Below are 18,790 nucleotides of genomic sequence, written 5' to 3' on the forward strand. Positions count from 1 at the left end.
AAGTATTTTTATATTTTTTTGATGGATGTTGACTTAAATAGTGTTGTGTTGTGCCTTGGCCATTAAAAACTAAATATGTTTCTGCCAGGCAGGTGTCCATTAAATCTGTATAACAGGAGACCTCACACCTAGTTTCAGTCAACTCCACTATGTTCACCAGTAATTCACCAATAATTTTGTCTGTCTGCTGTGTGGTGCTGGGTGAAAAAAAAAAAAGCTGCCTTCTGCCTCTTGAAATGAAACTGATGACAGCGGTAAGAACCACAACACTAAAGTTACTGGTTATAAAACCAAGGGAAATGCAGAGTTTTCTGTGGGTTTGTCACCATGAATGACACCTTTCCCATTACAAATAGTAATTTCATCTGTTGCTGAGGTAAATATATTGATTATAGAAGCTTTAAGTCAAATTCCTTTGCAAAGAGTCAAAAAGACAGCTCAAACAGGCCTGTACTTTTATTTTAGATCATTTGTTTTTGGCATTACAGGCACATCATGTTTCTCTTTTAGGAACCCTTCAGGCTACTGCCTTACAGAACTAAATTAAGTCAATAGAAACAAGTCAATAACTAAAGTCCCCAACAGACTGGACAGAAACAGCCCAAAAGACTGTGCCGCCTCAAGTACTATCGTCCTAATGTCAGTGTTGGCACGCTCTCCACTCCTCAGGATGATGTGTCAGTTTAACTCATCATTGTGGTTTCTCTGAGACAGACGTGGGTGTTACATTTCAGCACTTATGGTGATAATCCACAGTATAGTATGTTTGTTGATGTTAGCAAAAGTTTGTGCTGTCTCAAAGAACACAGATGTGTTGAAGACAACCTTCTGTTGTTAGGGGGAGGAGGAATGAAAAACAGACATCAGGGCCAGAGGGGAAGAAACAAATATGCTGCCACCCACTGGGCCATATGCTGGAAAACTCTTTCTTAAGGAAAAAAAACATACAAACTATCAAACAACCAATCAAACTGATTGAACAAAAAAACTTGTATTATGTAATTTTGTTGTATATAGCACTGAGCTCAGCCCGAAGTTTCTTGAAAGACGGTCTGTTTCTGGCTTCGTACTGCCAGCAGTTGTTCATAATCCTGGAGATTTCCACAGGACATCCATGAGGAGCAGGCATACGGTACCCTGAAACACATCACAGACAGTTAAAACAGGTGTTGAGATAATCTTAGCAAGCTGTACACATTTTCTGAGATACAGAATCAGAAAAGACCTTAGTGTCAGGATAAAGCACAATAAATGAACACAATTATGTTGACATCTTATCTCCCGTGAGTCTATCTATGACCCTCTACCTCTCTCCACTTCATCTCGTGTCTGTTGGTTGGTCATGCTCGTGTAGGGCGTCATTCCCAGGGAGAAGGTCTCCCACAGTAAGACACCAAAGCTCCAGACATCACTCTCTGTAGTATAACGACCTGAAAACACCAGCAGGGGGCAGCAATGGTAAAGGCACAGACCCAGGTCCTCGTCAGTTTTTAACTGAGTATTTGGCAGACAGTAACAGGGGAAGTGTGTCTGACTGTGACTGCAGCGCAGAGGAAGTTGTGTCGTACCATAGTTCAGGGCTTCAGGAGCTGTCCATTTGACAGGAATCTGTCTGAGGCCGCCCTCTGCAGAGTAGACACCATCATCTTGCTGACGGGACATCCCAAAGTCACTGATCTTCACCACATTGTGCTCTGCAACCAGACAGTTTCTTGCTGCCAAGTCCCTTAAAAAATACAAGAGGGAAAAATATTTAATTCATGCAGAGGCAAAAAAGGAAAAAGTGACACAGAAATATCTATCTCAATATGAGAAGCAGTACTGGAACAGACAGCACTATAGATGGATCAGGAGAACGGGCGTTCTTGTCATGTCTCTGATGCTGCATGTTAGGCATGCAGCATTACAGGCTGAGCAGCTACCAGGAGCCTGCTCTGATCTGTACCCGCTGGGCAAATTGTACAGCGCTCCTGTAATGAGCCGAATGTCACAAACTCATGTCTTTCCCAACACAACCTCCACTGATGCTTCACCTTAAGCTCCCTAATCGCTCCCACCCAACAACAGATGCCTTAAATCATACACACAGGCCCATTTCAGTTCATATTTAGTGTATTTTCACAAAAAGAAATTTGTTTCTGTTTTAATTTTCTGTTTCAATTCAGTTTATCCTTTGTTATGTATGGTGATTATTTAAAACTGTGAGATCCACAGTCTTTTGAGGCTGTGCTTGTTAAAAATAATAGAAATGAAAAAAGGGAACATATCACACCCAGTTCAGAATCCTTGCACTGGCTTTCTGTCTCTTTTATAGCAGATTTTAAAATCTTATTCAATAAAATCAATATACAAGAGTGTACAAGGCTCTGAATGGTTTAGCACCCCCATGTTTAGTTGACTATTGCTCCTTGTAAACAGCCTCAGGTCATCAAGCACTATAGAGACAATATAGAGAGGCAGCCTTTTCTTGCTCTAGACCAAAACTGTGAAATAACCTGATATGCCTATGTATTCTCTTACCAGTACAAAGTTTTTTTTCTGTGGACTGAGCTCTAACTGAAGTCAGGAGTCACTACCGGAGGCTGAACACAGGCTGAACACAGGCCTACTTTTTCAGACCACAACTTAACACCACATGCTGGTGAGAGAGAACAAGAAAAAGGACACCCAGCACTTGCACCGCATGTCTCTGAAAACTAGTAGATGTTTATCAGGTGCAGTTCTAATTCTGGATGACATTTGGCTTGTTCCTTTTGAGTTTGAATGTACTTCTTGTAGATTGCTTTGGCAAAATGTGTCTTCTAAATACATGTAATGAATTCACGCCTTTTTCATTTAAGAGAAAAACTCTGTAGGTTTCTAGTTTCACCTTCATGTATGCCACAGCTATCATTTATTTAAGGAAACTCTTTATCCCTCTTTTTCAATTTACAGTTTGACTGCTACATTAACGTATGTGGACGTGCTGGTGGGAAAGTACAGTTTGGTTAACAGTTAGGTGAACTGAATGAGTTTTTTTGTTATGTCTAATGGAGGCTTAGAGATCAGTCTGCTGCAGCTTTTTGTAGACACTACATTGCACTGTATGTAAAATGAATATGTTCTAATATTTTACAAAATTCAGTTTCACTGGAACAATCGTTTGTGTAACACACTGCACTGTGTGTTTTTCCTGTGTGTTCAGTTCATGCTGGCTTTAGAGCCACCACATGTATGTTAGGAGACAAGCAGGAGGAACACAGTGTTGGGGATGTTCATGTATGGGGATGTTTCACCTACTCTGGAGTTTCACACCTGCACCGAACTGACTACACCCTGACCATGAAGAAGTACCACTCCATTCATCAAAGACATGTTGTACCCTCTAATTTGCATCTTAGTAGAGCAGGACTCATAGTGCAGCAGGATAATGACCCCAAACACCCCTCAAAGCTTTGCAGGATCTACCTGAAGACCAGGGAGTCCTGACTGTCAATGACTTTCCTTCACAGTCACCTGACCTCAGTCCCACTGAACACTAACAGGGGCTCTCTGTTATACCAAATACTAAAATATTCTGAAATTCATGTACATTTTTCAAAGATTCAACTTTTCATTCAAATAGTTTGGCTGATAAAAATAATATTACATTTGAAACAAATGCAAAATGGAAGTATCTGGGCCAGGGGTCTCAGACCATTATGGACTGAGATCACCTCAACTGATGCATTTAGGTACATATCACTTTAATGTTGCAGCTGATGAAAGTGGGGCTCACATTAATTACCTCATGTACTGCTGGGTAGCTAAAACCATAATAATATGTTATCATTTATTTTTGATTATATTTGAATGAACAATTTGAATCTGCAAAATAACCAGTAACTAAAGCCTTTAGTTCAAGTAAAAAGTTACATAAATTATTATAATTATAAATGGAAATTACTCTATTAAAGTACAAGTACCTCAAAATTATACTTAAAAACGATACTGGGGCAAATATACTTAGTTACCTTCTGCATTGCAAAACCATCTAGTATAAATAGTCAGCTCCTTGATGCAAGTGTGTCTGACTTAGATTATATAAAGTCACAGTCTTAGCTGTTCCTGATTTGATGAGACAGGGTGCTGTAAACTGTCTCGTCCCCACGGAGGGGGCTATATAAAGACTGACAGACTGAGGGACCAACCTGTGAATACACTTCCTGCTCTCCAGGTACTCCATGCCAGCTGCTACATTTTCTGTCATATTAACCAACACCTTCGGCCTCAGACTGTGACCCTCGTGGCGCAAGAAGGAGAGAAAATCCCCACCTTATGAAATGTGTACACACATACACACAAATACACACAAAGATAAACATATACAGTGATGATGAAGGAACAAAGTGGGGAAGCAGTAATGGTACGATAAATCTTGAAGCTGTTGAGATGTAAAGGTGGTGTCTATCAGGATCATATTCACCTTGAATAAGCTCCATAATGATGTAGATGGGCTGTTTCTGAGTGCACACCCCTATCAGCTTCACGATGTTAGGATGGTCGTACTGCTTCAGGATCCTGCACAGGAAAGAAGTACAGAGAGGAGTGTGTTAGTGTGTTAGTGTGTGTGTGTGTGTGTGTGTGTGTGTGTGTGTGTGTGTGTACTAACCTGGCCTCCATCAGGAACTTACTCTTGTGCTCTGGGGCCAGATTCTCTTTACAGGATTTCACAGCTACAGGAGTGTTATCAGAGCGTAAACAACCACTGTACACCTCTCCAAAGTTGCCCTGTGTAGTATCAACACCAACATGATCAATAACAGCTTTTTGAGCTCTCTTTTCTCAATCATTAGAGTATTCATCTAATCCAGCACCAAATAATTTATGTCAGTTCCACAGCTGATTTTCTTCATTTATCAACCATTTTCTTGGTGAAATGTTGTGCACAATTTTATGACCGCAGATAAAATGGGAGATAAACATCTACATCAATTGTAATGGTTGCTGTAGTTGTCCCTTCTGTCCAAACTGGCCATAAAGAGATCCCCTTCCCAAAGCAATATCAACGTAAGTGATGGAGGACAACATCTGCAGTGCGTCCTCTGTGTACAAATTATTTCTAAAGTTCAGCTGTAGTTAATATGAGACTTCAGCTGTCTGAATTACACGAACCAAGTGTTTTTACTACAAAATTCCCTCTTTGTTTTTCCAAGGGTAGTGTTTGCTTGCTGAGCCACAACAGAGGGAGAGTAACCAAATGTGGAAATTTTGTACTAAAAGACTAACTTTTCAAGATACCCACTTTATTTGAATAATTCAAACTGCTGACGCCTCATAATAGCTTTAGGCTAAACTACATAACACATTTTTGCTTAAAACAAGAGCTTTGCATTTTGTCCCCCAACACTTAGGCTGAAATCATTTCAGACAAGAGCTCTTTGTAGCCAGTATGGAGAGGGGAAATCAAAGTATTCATTTAAGACAGATAAGAAAACTTGTGAACCTTTAAACTGGTAATAAGGTCTTCAGGGCACTCATGTTGTTGTTGTTTTTATTTTTATTTAAGTGAATTAATACGACTCACTACGCAGGTCTTCCTTACCCTTTGGACAAAAAGGTTAATGCAGATACGTTCACAACATTTTGAGATGACAAACACATGGGCACACTACGCATGGCTTACTCTGCTAATAGGCATAATGAAAAGCAATGAATTAAAAATAAAGTGTTTGCTTTTGCTAACTTCGCTTCTGCATTTCTGTCAACAGATTTCAAGCTTACCCACCCGTCCAATGAGCTGTCCCAGGATAATATCATCATGTTCCAGGACCCACTTGTCCTAATGGGGTTAAAAATTAACAATAAGAGAGACACATACTGGTGATGATGTAAACTGAGACTAGCAAGGGAGGAGAGAAAAGGACATGTGAAAGACTTTGAAGGCGAGATCATTGGAGAGCAAGTTTAGGTTTGTATATGTGCAGCTTAACAGCTATAATTGTTTGCTATCAGCATGCTAAAAGATCCGTGTGTGTGTGTGTGTGTGTGTGTGTGTGTGTGTGTTACAGCAATACCTTCAGTACAGGTTTCTTTAGCACTATGTCAGCCCTCCTGGTGATGTGTTGTTGTGAGGACAGTAAATGATGGATCAGCAGCGGGATACTGGGGAAACCTTGTCCATCCAGACGGTACAGATTCTACTGACACACATGGAAAAGCATTTACAGAAGTGAACTGATGTGCAAACATCATCAAAATATCAGTTTTGTATTAATTCTAAACATATAAACTTCTGCTGAATTTGCAGAAAATAACACCATGTACAAAATAACCACAACATTTACATGAACTCTTAACTTCCTCCTATATAGATAAAATTGGAAATCTACCATTATCATCTTCTTAATGATTCAATCGGCCTTAATTACTCAATACTTGCACATGTTCAAACTTTCTGATATGAAATAGGAACAACATATATAAATTAAAATGTACCTCTACAACTCTTCTCTCTACAAAAGTTTTCTACTACTTTAAGCAGGTTCACTTACATCCGTGTTCTGAATAAGGAAATGCTTGCAGGATCCATCCCATTGCACAGAGAGCACATAACCCTGTTTCTCTTGACTCTTCCTCACCAAGAAGTCTCCATCACTCTTCAGCAGCTGCTGGACCTCTAGTCTGGGAATGGCTCCATGGTACCAGTCCTGCTGCCCCAGAGGACGATCCACCTCCTTTACCGGGCTGAGGACCGGAAGAACCTGGAGGCAGGGACAGAGAAAAGTAGAATCTTTAAAGCTGACATGAATAATGAAACAATAAGAAGTGATAGATTCTGGGTTTTAGGGTGATTCTGCAGAGATTGTATGGAGATACTTCAAAGAAGAGTCTGTAATACTTTAAACTCTAACTGCACCACCCTTCATGCCTCCAGGATAACACAGAGTTGGGAGGTGGAGGGAGAAATGGTTCACACTTCAAATAATTTAGACTTGAAATCTAACACATTATAGACATTAAAACATTATTAGCTCATCATGTTCTTCTACAGCATGCATGCTGACATTTTTGTCTGTCTGATTAAAAAGTGAAAGACTGTGCAAGGCCTTTTCCTGTTGAGAGTTTGTGTGCAGGACAGCTGGGTCATAGCTCCCTGAGTATTATCGTCTGTCAGCAATGATAAAACCATGAAATGTAAACTGGCTGCCTGGCCGCCTGAGAAGTAAACTTAGTTTTAGGTCAGGCAGAATTTCAAAAGTAGTAACTTGACCGACAAAGCTGACCTCAATAAGTCCCATGGTGCCTTCACAAGCAAGAGACCCCGAAGAAAGATCATGTGCCTGAGTGAGCGCCACAGAGGATACACTTTGAAACTTGGGCACTTTCACCAAAACATGATGAATTGTTTATTGTGAAGCAAGAGGTCTGAGTGTACAAAAACAGGTGCTGCACTTAGAGTTTAGCGAGGGAGGGTGTTAGAACCAGGAAGGGAAGTGCCCTTCAGCGGGAACAACTGATCTTCCTGTTAAAGTGTTCTTCAGCAACGCACAAAGAAATAGATATTGTTTAATGTGTACAACGTGATGCCATACAGTTAAGTATAACAAGTTCTCCTCTATCCATTATTGTTTGGTGTGTGATTATTGTAGTCGTTTCACATACCTCACATTTGGATTTAAACAGGCCACTTAGATTGTTTATGATGCCTTCCATGAGGACTCTGGAAGTTTGGCTGTGGTCCTGAGAAAAGAAAAGATCAAGAGCACATTATGACAGTAACTGGCAAAAGTGTCCTCCCTTCCCTTCTTTTTTCCATGTCCACCATTACTATCAAAATAAAAGCAAAAAATGCTTTAGGAAAAAAAAAAAACATTTGATCTGATGGTGGCGCTACATGAAGAGGATAACAAAATTCAACAGGATTTAGTACTGTTGATATCTGTAGAAAATTTCATGGAAATCTAGTTGATTGTTGGTGTTGATGTATTTCAGAACAAAGGTAAGAATGGGCTTCACTTGTTGCTTTTCAGTTTAATCTTTTGAAGTTGAGAAGTTGTGACTGAAAAAAACTGCCATCCATGAAGGCAAAAAAGTTAGAGTAAGTTGAAACTGTTGATGCCGCTCCTTGGGTAGTGATGGTTTAAGCTAAGGTTAGCTAAGAGCTGGTGTTAAGTACCATACAGTGTGGTAACAAAATCTTTAGTCTAAATGTTGTCTATAAAAATCAATAAACAAGTGGTAATATCTAACATTAGCCCTCTGTTATTGATGTTGTCAGTAAAATGAGCCCGATGATGCAGTTTTTGCTAATTGCTATAATGACTTGTTTAAGGTCTTAGATAGAAGAAGAAGTTCAGGACATGGACTAGGAACTTATCCAAGACTTATGACTGGCTATATAATGAATCTGACCTACGTCTGGTGGAAACACTATGTAAAGTAATTCTTTAAGTTGTTATGTCATACTGTTTGATTATGTTTAGAGGAAGTAGAGAACGAAAAACTGTTACTATATTTAAACCTGACATAACATCTTTGTACTTCATACCAACAATAGTTGTCCATTATCCAACACAACGTCAATCGCCCTCCTACCATAACTTGTTTTTTGAGTTTAAATGTAACGCCCAACCTATTTTTTGCATCTGGCTGACTGACAGAGCTAAATTGATGAGGAGCTAGACAAAGGAAGGAAAGCCTCTGGCAGGGAGAACATACATTGCTTGAGTTGGATGAAATTGAAACAGTGTCTGGGTCCAGTGTCAGGGCGGAGGGAGGTTCTTTGGAGCCCAGCTGCTCAAGTTTCTCCTTCAGAATAAGTCTCTGCGCCTCTAGCTTGGCTCTCATGCCCTGAGACAGAGCAACCTGCTGCCGGCACTCCTCCAGTGCATGTCTCTTGCTGAACTGGTAGACCCTGGGCAAAACAGAAAGCAGCTCTACATCAGGAAAGGTAATTTATATATTGTGCAGGACCTTATCAGTGTGAGCAACACAAAGGGAGGAGGAAGTCAATAAAACAACACACATGGCACAATAGGACAGTACAAGAGCAAACAGACATCAATAAAAAGCCTGTCTGTGCAATTATGTTTACAGATGCTTCCTGTTGACTGATGCAATCAATAACTGGGCTTCTCTAACAAGAGTTTAGTCAGCCCTGGTCCTGGATGGTGAGCATGTACGACCAGTAAACCTCAAATGAGTCCTTCTGAAGTCCTGAAACAGAACTTCAAAAAAATGAGATGAGGCTTCACTGTAGAGGTCTTTATGGCTCATCAACGCAAGGGTCAACAGAATAGGAACAGCCAGTGCATGGATGGATTGACCTGTTAGAGGGCACCAGGGCAATATCTGCTGTTTGACCTCTGATGACCACCCCAGCCTCCTTCTGTACACAATGTATGCACCCTGTCACCTCCAAGATCCTGTATAGTCCACATGGCACAGTGCACACACTATAATCCCAGCTTCATTATGTGCCCATTTAGCATAGTTAAAGTTACAGAAATTAATATGCAACTATTTGGATAATAATTAAATGTTGCAATCATTTTTCAAGCAAAAATGCCTTGATTTCAGCTTCTCAATGTGAGAATTTGCGTTTCTTTGTAAACTGCATATGTTTGGTCATAAAACAAAGATTTTAAAGATGGTACTTTGTGCTCTGGCAAAATATCATGGGCCTTTTTCTCTATTTTATGACATTTTATAGACAAAATGATTTATCCAAAAGTGGATGGTAGATTAATCATCAATGAAATTAACCATTAGTTGCTCCGTAAATTCAGTTATGCATGTTTTTATTTTGCAAATATGTATCCTGTGAGTGCAATATAATAAAAATGCAACATTTGCCTTTTTGATATATTCTAAAGTAGTGCAAATTTTAAACAAACTTGCAATAACCAGCTGTATTTCTGCAGTGAAGCTGGGGCTTCTGGGACACCCTTGAAGTCTGCGGGGCAGTTTCCTACTTTGACTAGCTGGTAATCCAACTTTATGATTTAGTGGCCTGAAAGCTATAAAGAACAACAAAAAAAATCCAATTGAATCTTGTGATGAGATTTTTTTGTCAACTATAAAGAACAAGCCAAATGCTAACATGCCACTGCTTGACCAGATTTCTGTCTTCACTGATGCTTTTGAAATAATCTCAGAGTGACGGTGAACAGGAACCACAGAAGCAAGTGTATTGACTTTTCCTCAGGTAATCAGATTCTCAGCTACAAGAGGTCACTCTTTGTCAGAGTTAATTTATAAAATGTTTCTTCAAAATCCAGACCAAAGGGCAACATAACCTCCACTCACCTCACTAACACCACCACCACCATATGTGCTCCCCAGCTGCCTTTACAAGTTTTCAACCTTTTGCAAATAAACACTTTGCTTCCAGTTGTCCTCCAGGAGCCTGTTAATGACTCGATCACTCCCACAGGACTGTAAACCTCTAACACTTTCAGACAGCCTCATCAACCAAGACAAATGAGGGGGTCGAGCTCCATAACTCTGACCATATTACTGTATTATAATTCATAGAGCACTTACTGCCCCCAGAGACCACACTGGTTATTAACTGTTGCCCAACCAAGAGCACACTGAACTCTCCTGATGGGAAGAGCTGCCCACAGAGACAAACTTTGGTAATTTGTCCTCACAGCTACCAAAGGCTGCGTGATTTTAATTTGGAAACCTCCTCTGAACCTCTGAATACAAAACTGGAGCATCACCGATTCTGGTTCATGCCTTTGGTCCGCTCACCTCTGGCCTTTTTTGACACCTTCCTGCTCTGCCTCCAGCTCCAGCTCCAGCTGTTCCACTGAGGTCTGCTGGGAGCCCAGAGTCCGAGCGAGGTCCAGCAGCTGCTCCTCTACTGCAGTTAGTCTGGGGGAAGAGGAAGGTAAAATAACTTAAGGAGAGGAAGTAATTGATGTACAATAGTCAGAGGAAATAGGAGGCAAACAGATCAGGGAAGGGTTAGGAGGAAGTAGGAAGTAGGAAGTAGTTGAGCCATTAAAAAAAAAGGAATTGGACTTAAGTCATCTATTGAGTTTGTTCTCACTTGTGCTGGATTGTCTCAAGCGTGAGGTCATTCAGTTCAATCTCTCTGGGGTTTAGCGGCTCAGTGTCCTCCAGAAGGCTACAATCAAACTCTGCACAAGCAGGAATCTCTACCACAGACCTACAAACACACACACACACAGTTCATGGCATCATTGCTCTGCAAAGTGGGCTGTCATCATGGTTGGTTGATATCTGAGAAGAAAAGTTTGCCTGTTCTGGTGAATGAAGCTTTCGTATTCTCTGTGAGGATCGATGGCCGTTAGAGCCGAAGATATCTCTCTGTGGATCTGCACTACTTCATGATGAAGAAACGTGGAAATGTCGAAATACTCCTGCAGGATCTCCTTTCTGGATCAGAGGTCCAGGGGGGGCATGGGAAAACATGCATTACACATGATGCACATATGTTGGCCTGTACATTGATTTCAAGGAACGTTTTGCAAAACTTAGCTAAATGCAAACTACATTTACATGACATCTCTTTTCCAAAGCATAAGATAAGAATTTGGAGTTTGGTTGGCTGCAGGTTGATTCATATAAATCCATCTACTTAAAGAGACTTGCCTGAGACAAGCGGTTGATCACAGTAAATATTTAGATGCTTTAACCTTTTGTCAAATTTGTGTTGTTATTGTTTGACATCTAAGATGTTCACTGGATGTCAAACATTTAATGCATGAAACTGTTCATTCATTTCACTGTTTCACTTCTCATTTCTATTTTGAAATTTTCTGAAAGTTTTCTTGAGTGCACAAACAAAGATTAGTTGTCAAAACAGCCCCCCCCCCCCCCCCCACCCACCACCACCACCACCACCACCACCAACCCACACCCAATCCCACACACACACACACACACTCACACACACATTCACAGTCTTCAATCCTCTCTGTCATATATTTGGTCTTACAGGATGAGCACCATCTCCTGCTGCAGCGTCTGCAGGGCGGTGAGCAGGGCAGGTTGGATCTGACTGTAGTGGTGCTGATGGTAAACCTGAGCAGCTCGCACGGACAGAATGTATTCATTATGCAGCTCGTGGAGTCTCAGTGTACTTTTTATGTAACGCTCTTTGGCCTTGTCTCGCTCTTTCTCTGTTCACATATACAAGAACGAGATGACACATTGTGGTAAATTATGTGACAATGGAAATACACAAATCAGATTAACACTGTATAAGTTAATTAAATTAGCCTAGTTTCACAAATCTCATTTGCAATCATCACCCTCTGCACTCAAACCCTCAAAATGGTTAATGAAAAACTACCCACAAAAACTGACAGACTGTGCCATCAGTGTGAAACTGCTCAGAGAAGTAAGTTATGCCAGGAATCCCAACCTTTATTGGCCTCCTGGTACTTCCTCTTAGCCTGAGCTGCATCTCTCGCTGCCTGTCTGTAGCTGCTCTTCAGCTTCTCCAGCTCTGTTTGCGTCACCTGAAGCGTCACACAGACACACAACAGCATCTTTTACAGCACACATGCAGATGGAAAATATGCAGTGCGAGAATTATGGTAATTTGAAGAAGGTTTTTGTGCGGTTACAAACTGCCCTCCTGAGTGAGAGCGCTACTTCAAACAGGAAGTGGACAGAGGCTGTGATACATTTCGCTGCAGAGGAACATGAAACATGAGAGAAGACATATGAGGAAATGATCTGACCTTTGTTGTGTAGCTGCAGCCAATACTTATAACTCCACCTGACTGCATCCGACATTGCTGTTTAGTTGCTATCACAACATGAATTTCAGTTATTGTGCAACTGCACAATGATGTACACAAAATCAAAACTGCCAGAACTTGAGCTGCACAGCAAAGTAAGAAAATTCAAATAAATAAATTGAATCGCAAATGGCCAAACTGCAACTCAGTATGGATAAATGAAAATGAACCCATCATTTGCCTTATGTAATTGGGTAATAAAAACAGTGTGGAGCAGCCACCAGTTTGAGATCCCATCAAAATGCATTTGCACACATTCTTTCCAGTCTATTGAACCTCATTTCATTTGACTGCTGTCTGCTTATAAAGCTGCCACTGCAGTGCTCGTCCGCATGTCAAGATGACACACTGAAGAAAACAAGCAACAACTTCTGTTTCTTGTAGGAGTCATGTCATATACATAAACTCTACCACTTCTGTTATCACTGTTTCATACACGCAATAGTCATTTACATAGTCTGCTTTCATTTTAAAATGATGAAAGCATTCAGAAAAGGAAATAGATAGTGATATTTACACTAAACACTGAGGTCTTGAACAAAATGAGTAGATGGTTTATGTGTGCAAGAATGGCTGCAAAAGAAATGAGATATTGCTTCATAACATCTGAGCTGTGGATGATATTTTTTTTCAAATACATCAGTGTTTAGAAAAAGCAAACATTATGTAAATGTTTCACAAAGTGAAAAATAACTTTACACAGTATCCATCCATAGAACACAGAAAATATGTAGTCACTTGTCTATGCACCAACACTATCTGCCTCTATCAATAAACTCAAACATGTTTAGTTTAGCTTTTAGTTTGGCTTTTATTGCATGTCCCGTTGTCTGACTGTGCAAATATATGAGCAAAAGAGTGTGCAAAAAGTCAAACAGAAGAACATCACAAGAGGAATCAAACATTATTTTCAGCAGTGAGTGGTTTTATCACAGTTGGAGGTCTGATTGTACAAAGGCGGTTCTGGCATGATAGTAGCAGTTTGTACGTAGTAGTGTGTGAGTTTGTGTGTTAGTCACACACCTTGCTGAGCTCCTGCCTCAGTAGATTCCACTGCTCTGCGTAGGTTTTGCGGAGCTGCTGTTTGTCTCTGATGAGCAGTGTCAGTTTGCTGATGGGACCATCCAACAGATCCTCAGAGCGCCTCTTCATCACCTGGCTGAGAAAGTCCGTCTGCGATACCAGCACTCCCCACGACTGACAGACAGAGGGCAAAGGTCAAGGAGACAGGGCATTTAAACGAGAGACAATTAATAAACCTCTGCAAAGGCTACACAGTCCTCCACAACCTGCAGGTCAGTCTGGATTTGTGTGTTTTTGTCTTGGTCAGCAATGTATCTTGAAAATAAACAAATAAATGGTCAATAGATTTCAATTAAATTTGATGAAAGTCAAGCAAGGGACCTAAAACAAACTAGTGGGTTTTGATGAGATTAGAGTCACCAACTGGGCACCAAATTATCCACCATGATGATTTTTTACATTATTTTCTTTTTCTTTTTTTCATTTTTACCACTCTTCTCACTAATTTTATCCGATCTTTGCAGCCTTAGATAATGGTTATATGACTTAACATAGACATAACTAGAAAACATAGAGCAATTGCAATTTGATGTATAGGTTGTGCCACACCAACATTACATAATAATGTTATATTCTATTTTTAAATTGAGATTTTTCACAGTCCATGTAAATGTAATGACTGAATATAGATCTGAAATCCAGGCAGATTAAAAAAAACCAACCTCTTGGTAGTAGTTAGTTGTACACATACATTTCTTATTATTTGAGTGTCAATATTTAGAGGATTGTGCAGCCTTAGTTGAGGTATTCTCTCTGAGTTCTTTTTTATTTGGATTTGAGAGTATATTTAAACATTTGAATAATTTTACACTATGTCAACTAGGGGAAGATGAAACATGGTTTGGCTGAGGGTTTTTTTGGTATCTAAGCCTTCAGCAGAACCCAAGGTCTCTCATAATTTTGTGAGTACCTCTTTTACAGATTTACTTTGGGATACTTTGAGCCATTCACATAAGGTGTATTTCTTACATTACCCCTTTAGCAGTCACTTCAGAATATATGTAGAGAAATGACTCATATTGTCTCATCACATATTTGAAAAAAAACTAGAATAAAATGATGAAATGGAAAGAAGTCTACATAAATTCTATATATGGAAAACACTGATTGATTGTTAATTTCCAAACCATTTTTAACTTCAACTTAATGTTTAAAGCTAGTTTGAAATAAACTGAAGTCACACTCTTTGTGTGATGGCTTTCTTCCGGTGGAATGATGATGATCAGCGAACGACTCAGGTGCAGAGTGATCTTACCTTGTTGAGCTGGCTGATGTAGTCCAGACCTGCACCAGGCTGAGGTCGGTCCATTTTCTCCGCCATTGTAGCCATGTGGTGCAGCTGCACTGCAAACTCCCGCTCACTCTTAGCCCGCTGACCCATCCACTTCTTCATGACCTCCATCAGGTGAAGCTCTGAGTCCAGCAGCCGCATAACTGCTGCATGTGCCTGAGGACACCTCAGGTCCTCTCCAAAACCCATCTCTGAATAGTTACAGTCTCCACTGTCCCAGGGCTTTGTTGTAAGCAGTAAATCCTACAGCACCTTTGTTTTTCTCAGACTGGGACAGAAACAGAGTGGTGAGCTGAAGCAGCTGCTAATGACCAAGAGGAGTTATTTCTCTGTGACCGTAGAGTGTTTTCACTTCCCTGTAAGCAAAAAGCACAGTGGTCCGTGTGAGGCAGCACTTCCTCGTGTCTGTTTGAATGTGGTTATGCTCGTAATTGAAATTTTGCTTTCAATTTAGGAACAATGTTAGAGGCACAATAACACAAAAACTGTAGTTGTAAATGTATAAAATATCCAAATAAAATGCAGAAACACACACACGGAAACAGGTGGAGGCAGAATGCTGTCTGAGAAAGACCACAGACTGAGCTTGAAACATAACACATTTCCCTTTTATATGCCATACTTCTACTTCTCTACATTTCAGAATAACAAATTTCATTTTGTAGCTGTAGTTCCTAAACTGAAAAAAACTGTACATAAAAAAAAACACATAACATATAACATTAACTAAGCAGCAATATATATATGTACTGTAAACTAATGCAAATATGGCTCAACCTTAACCAACTAAAAAAGTTCAACGCTACTTACATATGAGAGCAACAGAGATAATAATCAGCGTACATGGTTCATGATTATATTCTGCTGACAGGGGCCATTTTCCTTTAGTAACATTGACTGTTGTTTTGGTGCCACCTTTATTTTAAGTATGTGACCAGAATACTTACTCCAACACAGAAAGTGTCATCTTTACTAGCAAGGGTCTTTTAATGTCATGTTATTATAAATGTACAAAAGAACATCTGGTGAGCAGCTTAGTGGAGCAGTGTGACTTCCCCACAGTGACCTTAAAGTCTGATGGAGGCAGGTGCAGGTTTACTGCTGAACCCAGTATGCTCCTGCACATAAAAACATAATTTAAACATAGTGCCCAGTGCCATCTAACTTTGACCAGTGGCCAATGTGCTGAAACCCTCTGTGGGTGCTGTTTTTTAAGTTAACTGTTCACAGACTGCAATAAAAACTGCTTATGGTGTTTGTTGTGTAAAATTTTAAAAAAGTGTTTCATTTTCTTATTACCTCAGTGTGATCCCAGTCTCACTTCATTACTTGTATCTATGACTTGGTTAGTGTTGGGTGCAACCTCTCTGTTGTAAACTCATTGGCTTAATTACACCAACCATACATCATCAAATACGCCTATTACACAAGGTAGAGAGAAGCAGGAACACAATACAAAGAAACTGTGCAGCACTGCTCAAGCTGTGTTTGCAGACCACAGAGGAAATGTCAGCTTTTGTGTTAAGGTACAGTTGGAGGATATAGTGCAGCAATGTGGCCAGAAGCTGTACTGACTAAATGTTTCTCACTATAACTCAGTATATTTATTCACATACTGTGGTTAAAACTGTTTTGAGTACTTATAGCTTACTGAGTATTTCTATTTTCTGTCTTTCTTCTTCTTCTTCACCACATCTCATCGTCACAATGATGCACAATGATATCAAGCTGGTCTGGTTTGATCTACTCTACCAAAATGAAATGACATCCCAGGACTGTAATGTAGACATGGAGCCATGGAGACACAGCATGTCTGGGCATGTATGATATATATGCCTCTATATCAAGAGTAATGTTGCCACATGTTACCTGTGCCATATATCATTATCACATATATACACCCTCTAGATATACAAAGGTAAAGTTAAATTTTATAATATATTTATGAAATATACATAGTAAAATGTTGTATATCTACAATTGAAATATAATTTTAATAAAATTGTATATGGTGTCATATGCTGTGGCCGTATATGTTAATGATATGTATTTAAAAAATATGCAAATTTATTTTGAAAAATCAGCCCTGTGATAGATTGGCGACCTGTTAGCTGGACTGGCTCCAGCCCCTAGCAACCCTAAAAGGATGAGCAGTATGGTTAATAAATGACTGAATTAAGTTTATTAAAAACAACATATGCTTATATATGTTTTTCCTATTAATTTTAAACATACATGTCTGTATTTTTTTATTCACACAAACACACACACACACACACACACACACACACACACACATATATATATATATATATATATATAATCAACATATAGATCGGCTTTTGGAAGGACACATGTATGTAACATAAACATACATAAACACATATTGTATGGGCTAGCCATACACTGTATGTCAATATATGAAATAGCCTCAATTTCTAATAGGTTTCATGTCATTTTTACATACAGTACATGTACATATAGTTTTACTTCAACCAAGCAGTGCAACAACCAGTGGGAGTAAACAGAAGACACGTGTTGGTCGTCTATACCTGCATAGTTTGTGGAGTAGTAGCACAACAATGTCAGTTTAGTGTTTATCAAACTTAGTGAATCACTGAAATATTTAGTTTTGAAAAAAAAAAAAAACTCAAAGAGATTGATCACCAGCTCAGCCTGCTAGAAACCAGCAATAACTTTACACAGGATAGATCTGTATTAACCTTAGACGTCTATAACAAACTTATAGTTTTCCCACCGCAGATGAAAGAGGAGCTGGTCAGGAGGAAGATCAGCAGGAGGTTCATAGCTTTATGTCGACTCCTACTTGTGAGCAAAGTGAGCTTAGTTGAAGACCAGACTCTGCTTTTGAATCCTATTGAAACTCTGACCACAACACAGAAAGAGCTTCTAGCCAATATATCAGTTCAAAGCTCTGTGTTGCCAGAAATAAATAATGATCACCAGCTCCTGTCTCACAACTCTCGTACAGCTGAGAGCCAAACTCAGAATCACCCAGAAATGCCAGAAGAGCCAGAGTTCAAAGAAAAAGAAAAAATCAGCAGTCATAGTTAGGATTTATGTAACTCTGCCGTCATAAAGGTTCACCTGAATACCAGCGCTGTTTAAAAGTTGCTCAGATGTGACCCTCGTGGTCTTTCCACCACTTTGATCCAGACTGAAATATCTCAACAACTATGGACATGGAGTGCCATCAAACTCTGCACAGAGATTCACAATCCCCAGAGGGTGAATCCCACTGACTTTTCCTTTGCTTTCACACAAGTTTCACATGTGTGGTATGGTTTTGAGTAAAATGCTTAAACAAGTATTGGATGGATTATCGTGAAATCTGCAGCACACATGCATGTCTTCCCTAGGCAGATGTGTAAACACTTTGGTGATCCCCTGGCTTTTCCTGTCGCACCATCATCAGGTCAGTATTTACTCTGGTTTGTGACTAAACATCTGTAAAACGAATGCCATTCCAGTCAACCTTAGCTGTACTCTGTGTTTTGTGCTAATTAGCACATGTTAGCATGTTGAGACATAAACTCAAATGGGAAACATTAGCATTTAGCTCAAAGAAACCACCATTAGTTGTCTGTCCTCTCTGAACTTGAGCTGTTGCTTGTATTGTGCTTGAAAAATTTAAATGATTTAGTCTTATAAA

The 18,790-nt window shown here is 39.7% G+C and overlaps 1 protein-coding gene across 1 annotated transcript; it reads right to left on the bottom strand.

Annotated features, from left to right (window-relative positions):
- Window positions 1-441: 441 nt before the first annotated feature.
- On the bottom strand, window positions 442-16,882 carry fes (FES proto-oncogene, tyrosine kinase). The gene is made up of 18 exons (XM_071488309.1): window positions 15,082-16,882; window positions 13,767-13,940; window positions 12,362-12,458; window positions 11,933-12,116; window positions 11,233-11,370; window positions 11,021-11,140; window positions 10,720-10,842; window positions 8,680-8,875; window positions 7,624-7,701; window positions 6,513-6,722; window positions 6,036-6,158; window positions 5,747-5,800; window positions 4,631-4,749; window positions 4,445-4,539; window positions 4,170-4,293; window positions 1,569-1,726; window positions 1,308-1,430; window positions 442-1,137 (listed from the first exon to the last, which is right to left on the bottom strand). The coding sequence occupies exons 1-18, from the start codon at window positions 15,304-15,306 to the stop codon at window positions 995-997; spliced, it is 2,484 nt and encodes an 827-aa protein (XP_071344410.1). The 5' UTR covers window positions 15,307-16,882; the 3' UTR covers window positions 442-994.
- Between the last annotated feature and the right edge of the window lie 1,908 nt (window positions 16,883-18,790).

The sequence above is a fragment of the Trachinotus anak genome, unplaced genomic scaffold, assembly GCF_046630095.1.
Source record: "Trachinotus anak isolate AG129_WGS33_773 ecotype Australia unplaced genomic scaffold, CSIRO_AGI_Tana_v1 ptg000011l, whole genome shotgun sequence".
In the NCBI taxonomy this organism is placed as follows: domain Eukaryota; kingdom Metazoa; phylum Chordata; class Actinopteri; order Carangiformes; family Carangidae; genus Trachinotus; species Trachinotus anak.

Coding starts and splice junctions, on each gene's coding strand:
- fes (XM_071488309.1), bottom strand. CDS start 15,306: ATGGGTTTTGGAGAGGACCTGAGGTGTCCTCAGGCACATGCAGCAGTT. Junction 5,801..6,035: donor TAAAGAAACCTGTACTGAAG/GTATTGCTGTAA, acceptor TAACCCCATTAG/GACAAGTGGGTCCTGGAACA. Junction 1,431..1,568: donor TCCTGAAGCCCTGAACTATG/GTACGACACAAC, acceptor TGGTGTTTTCAG/GTCGTTATACTACAGAGAGT.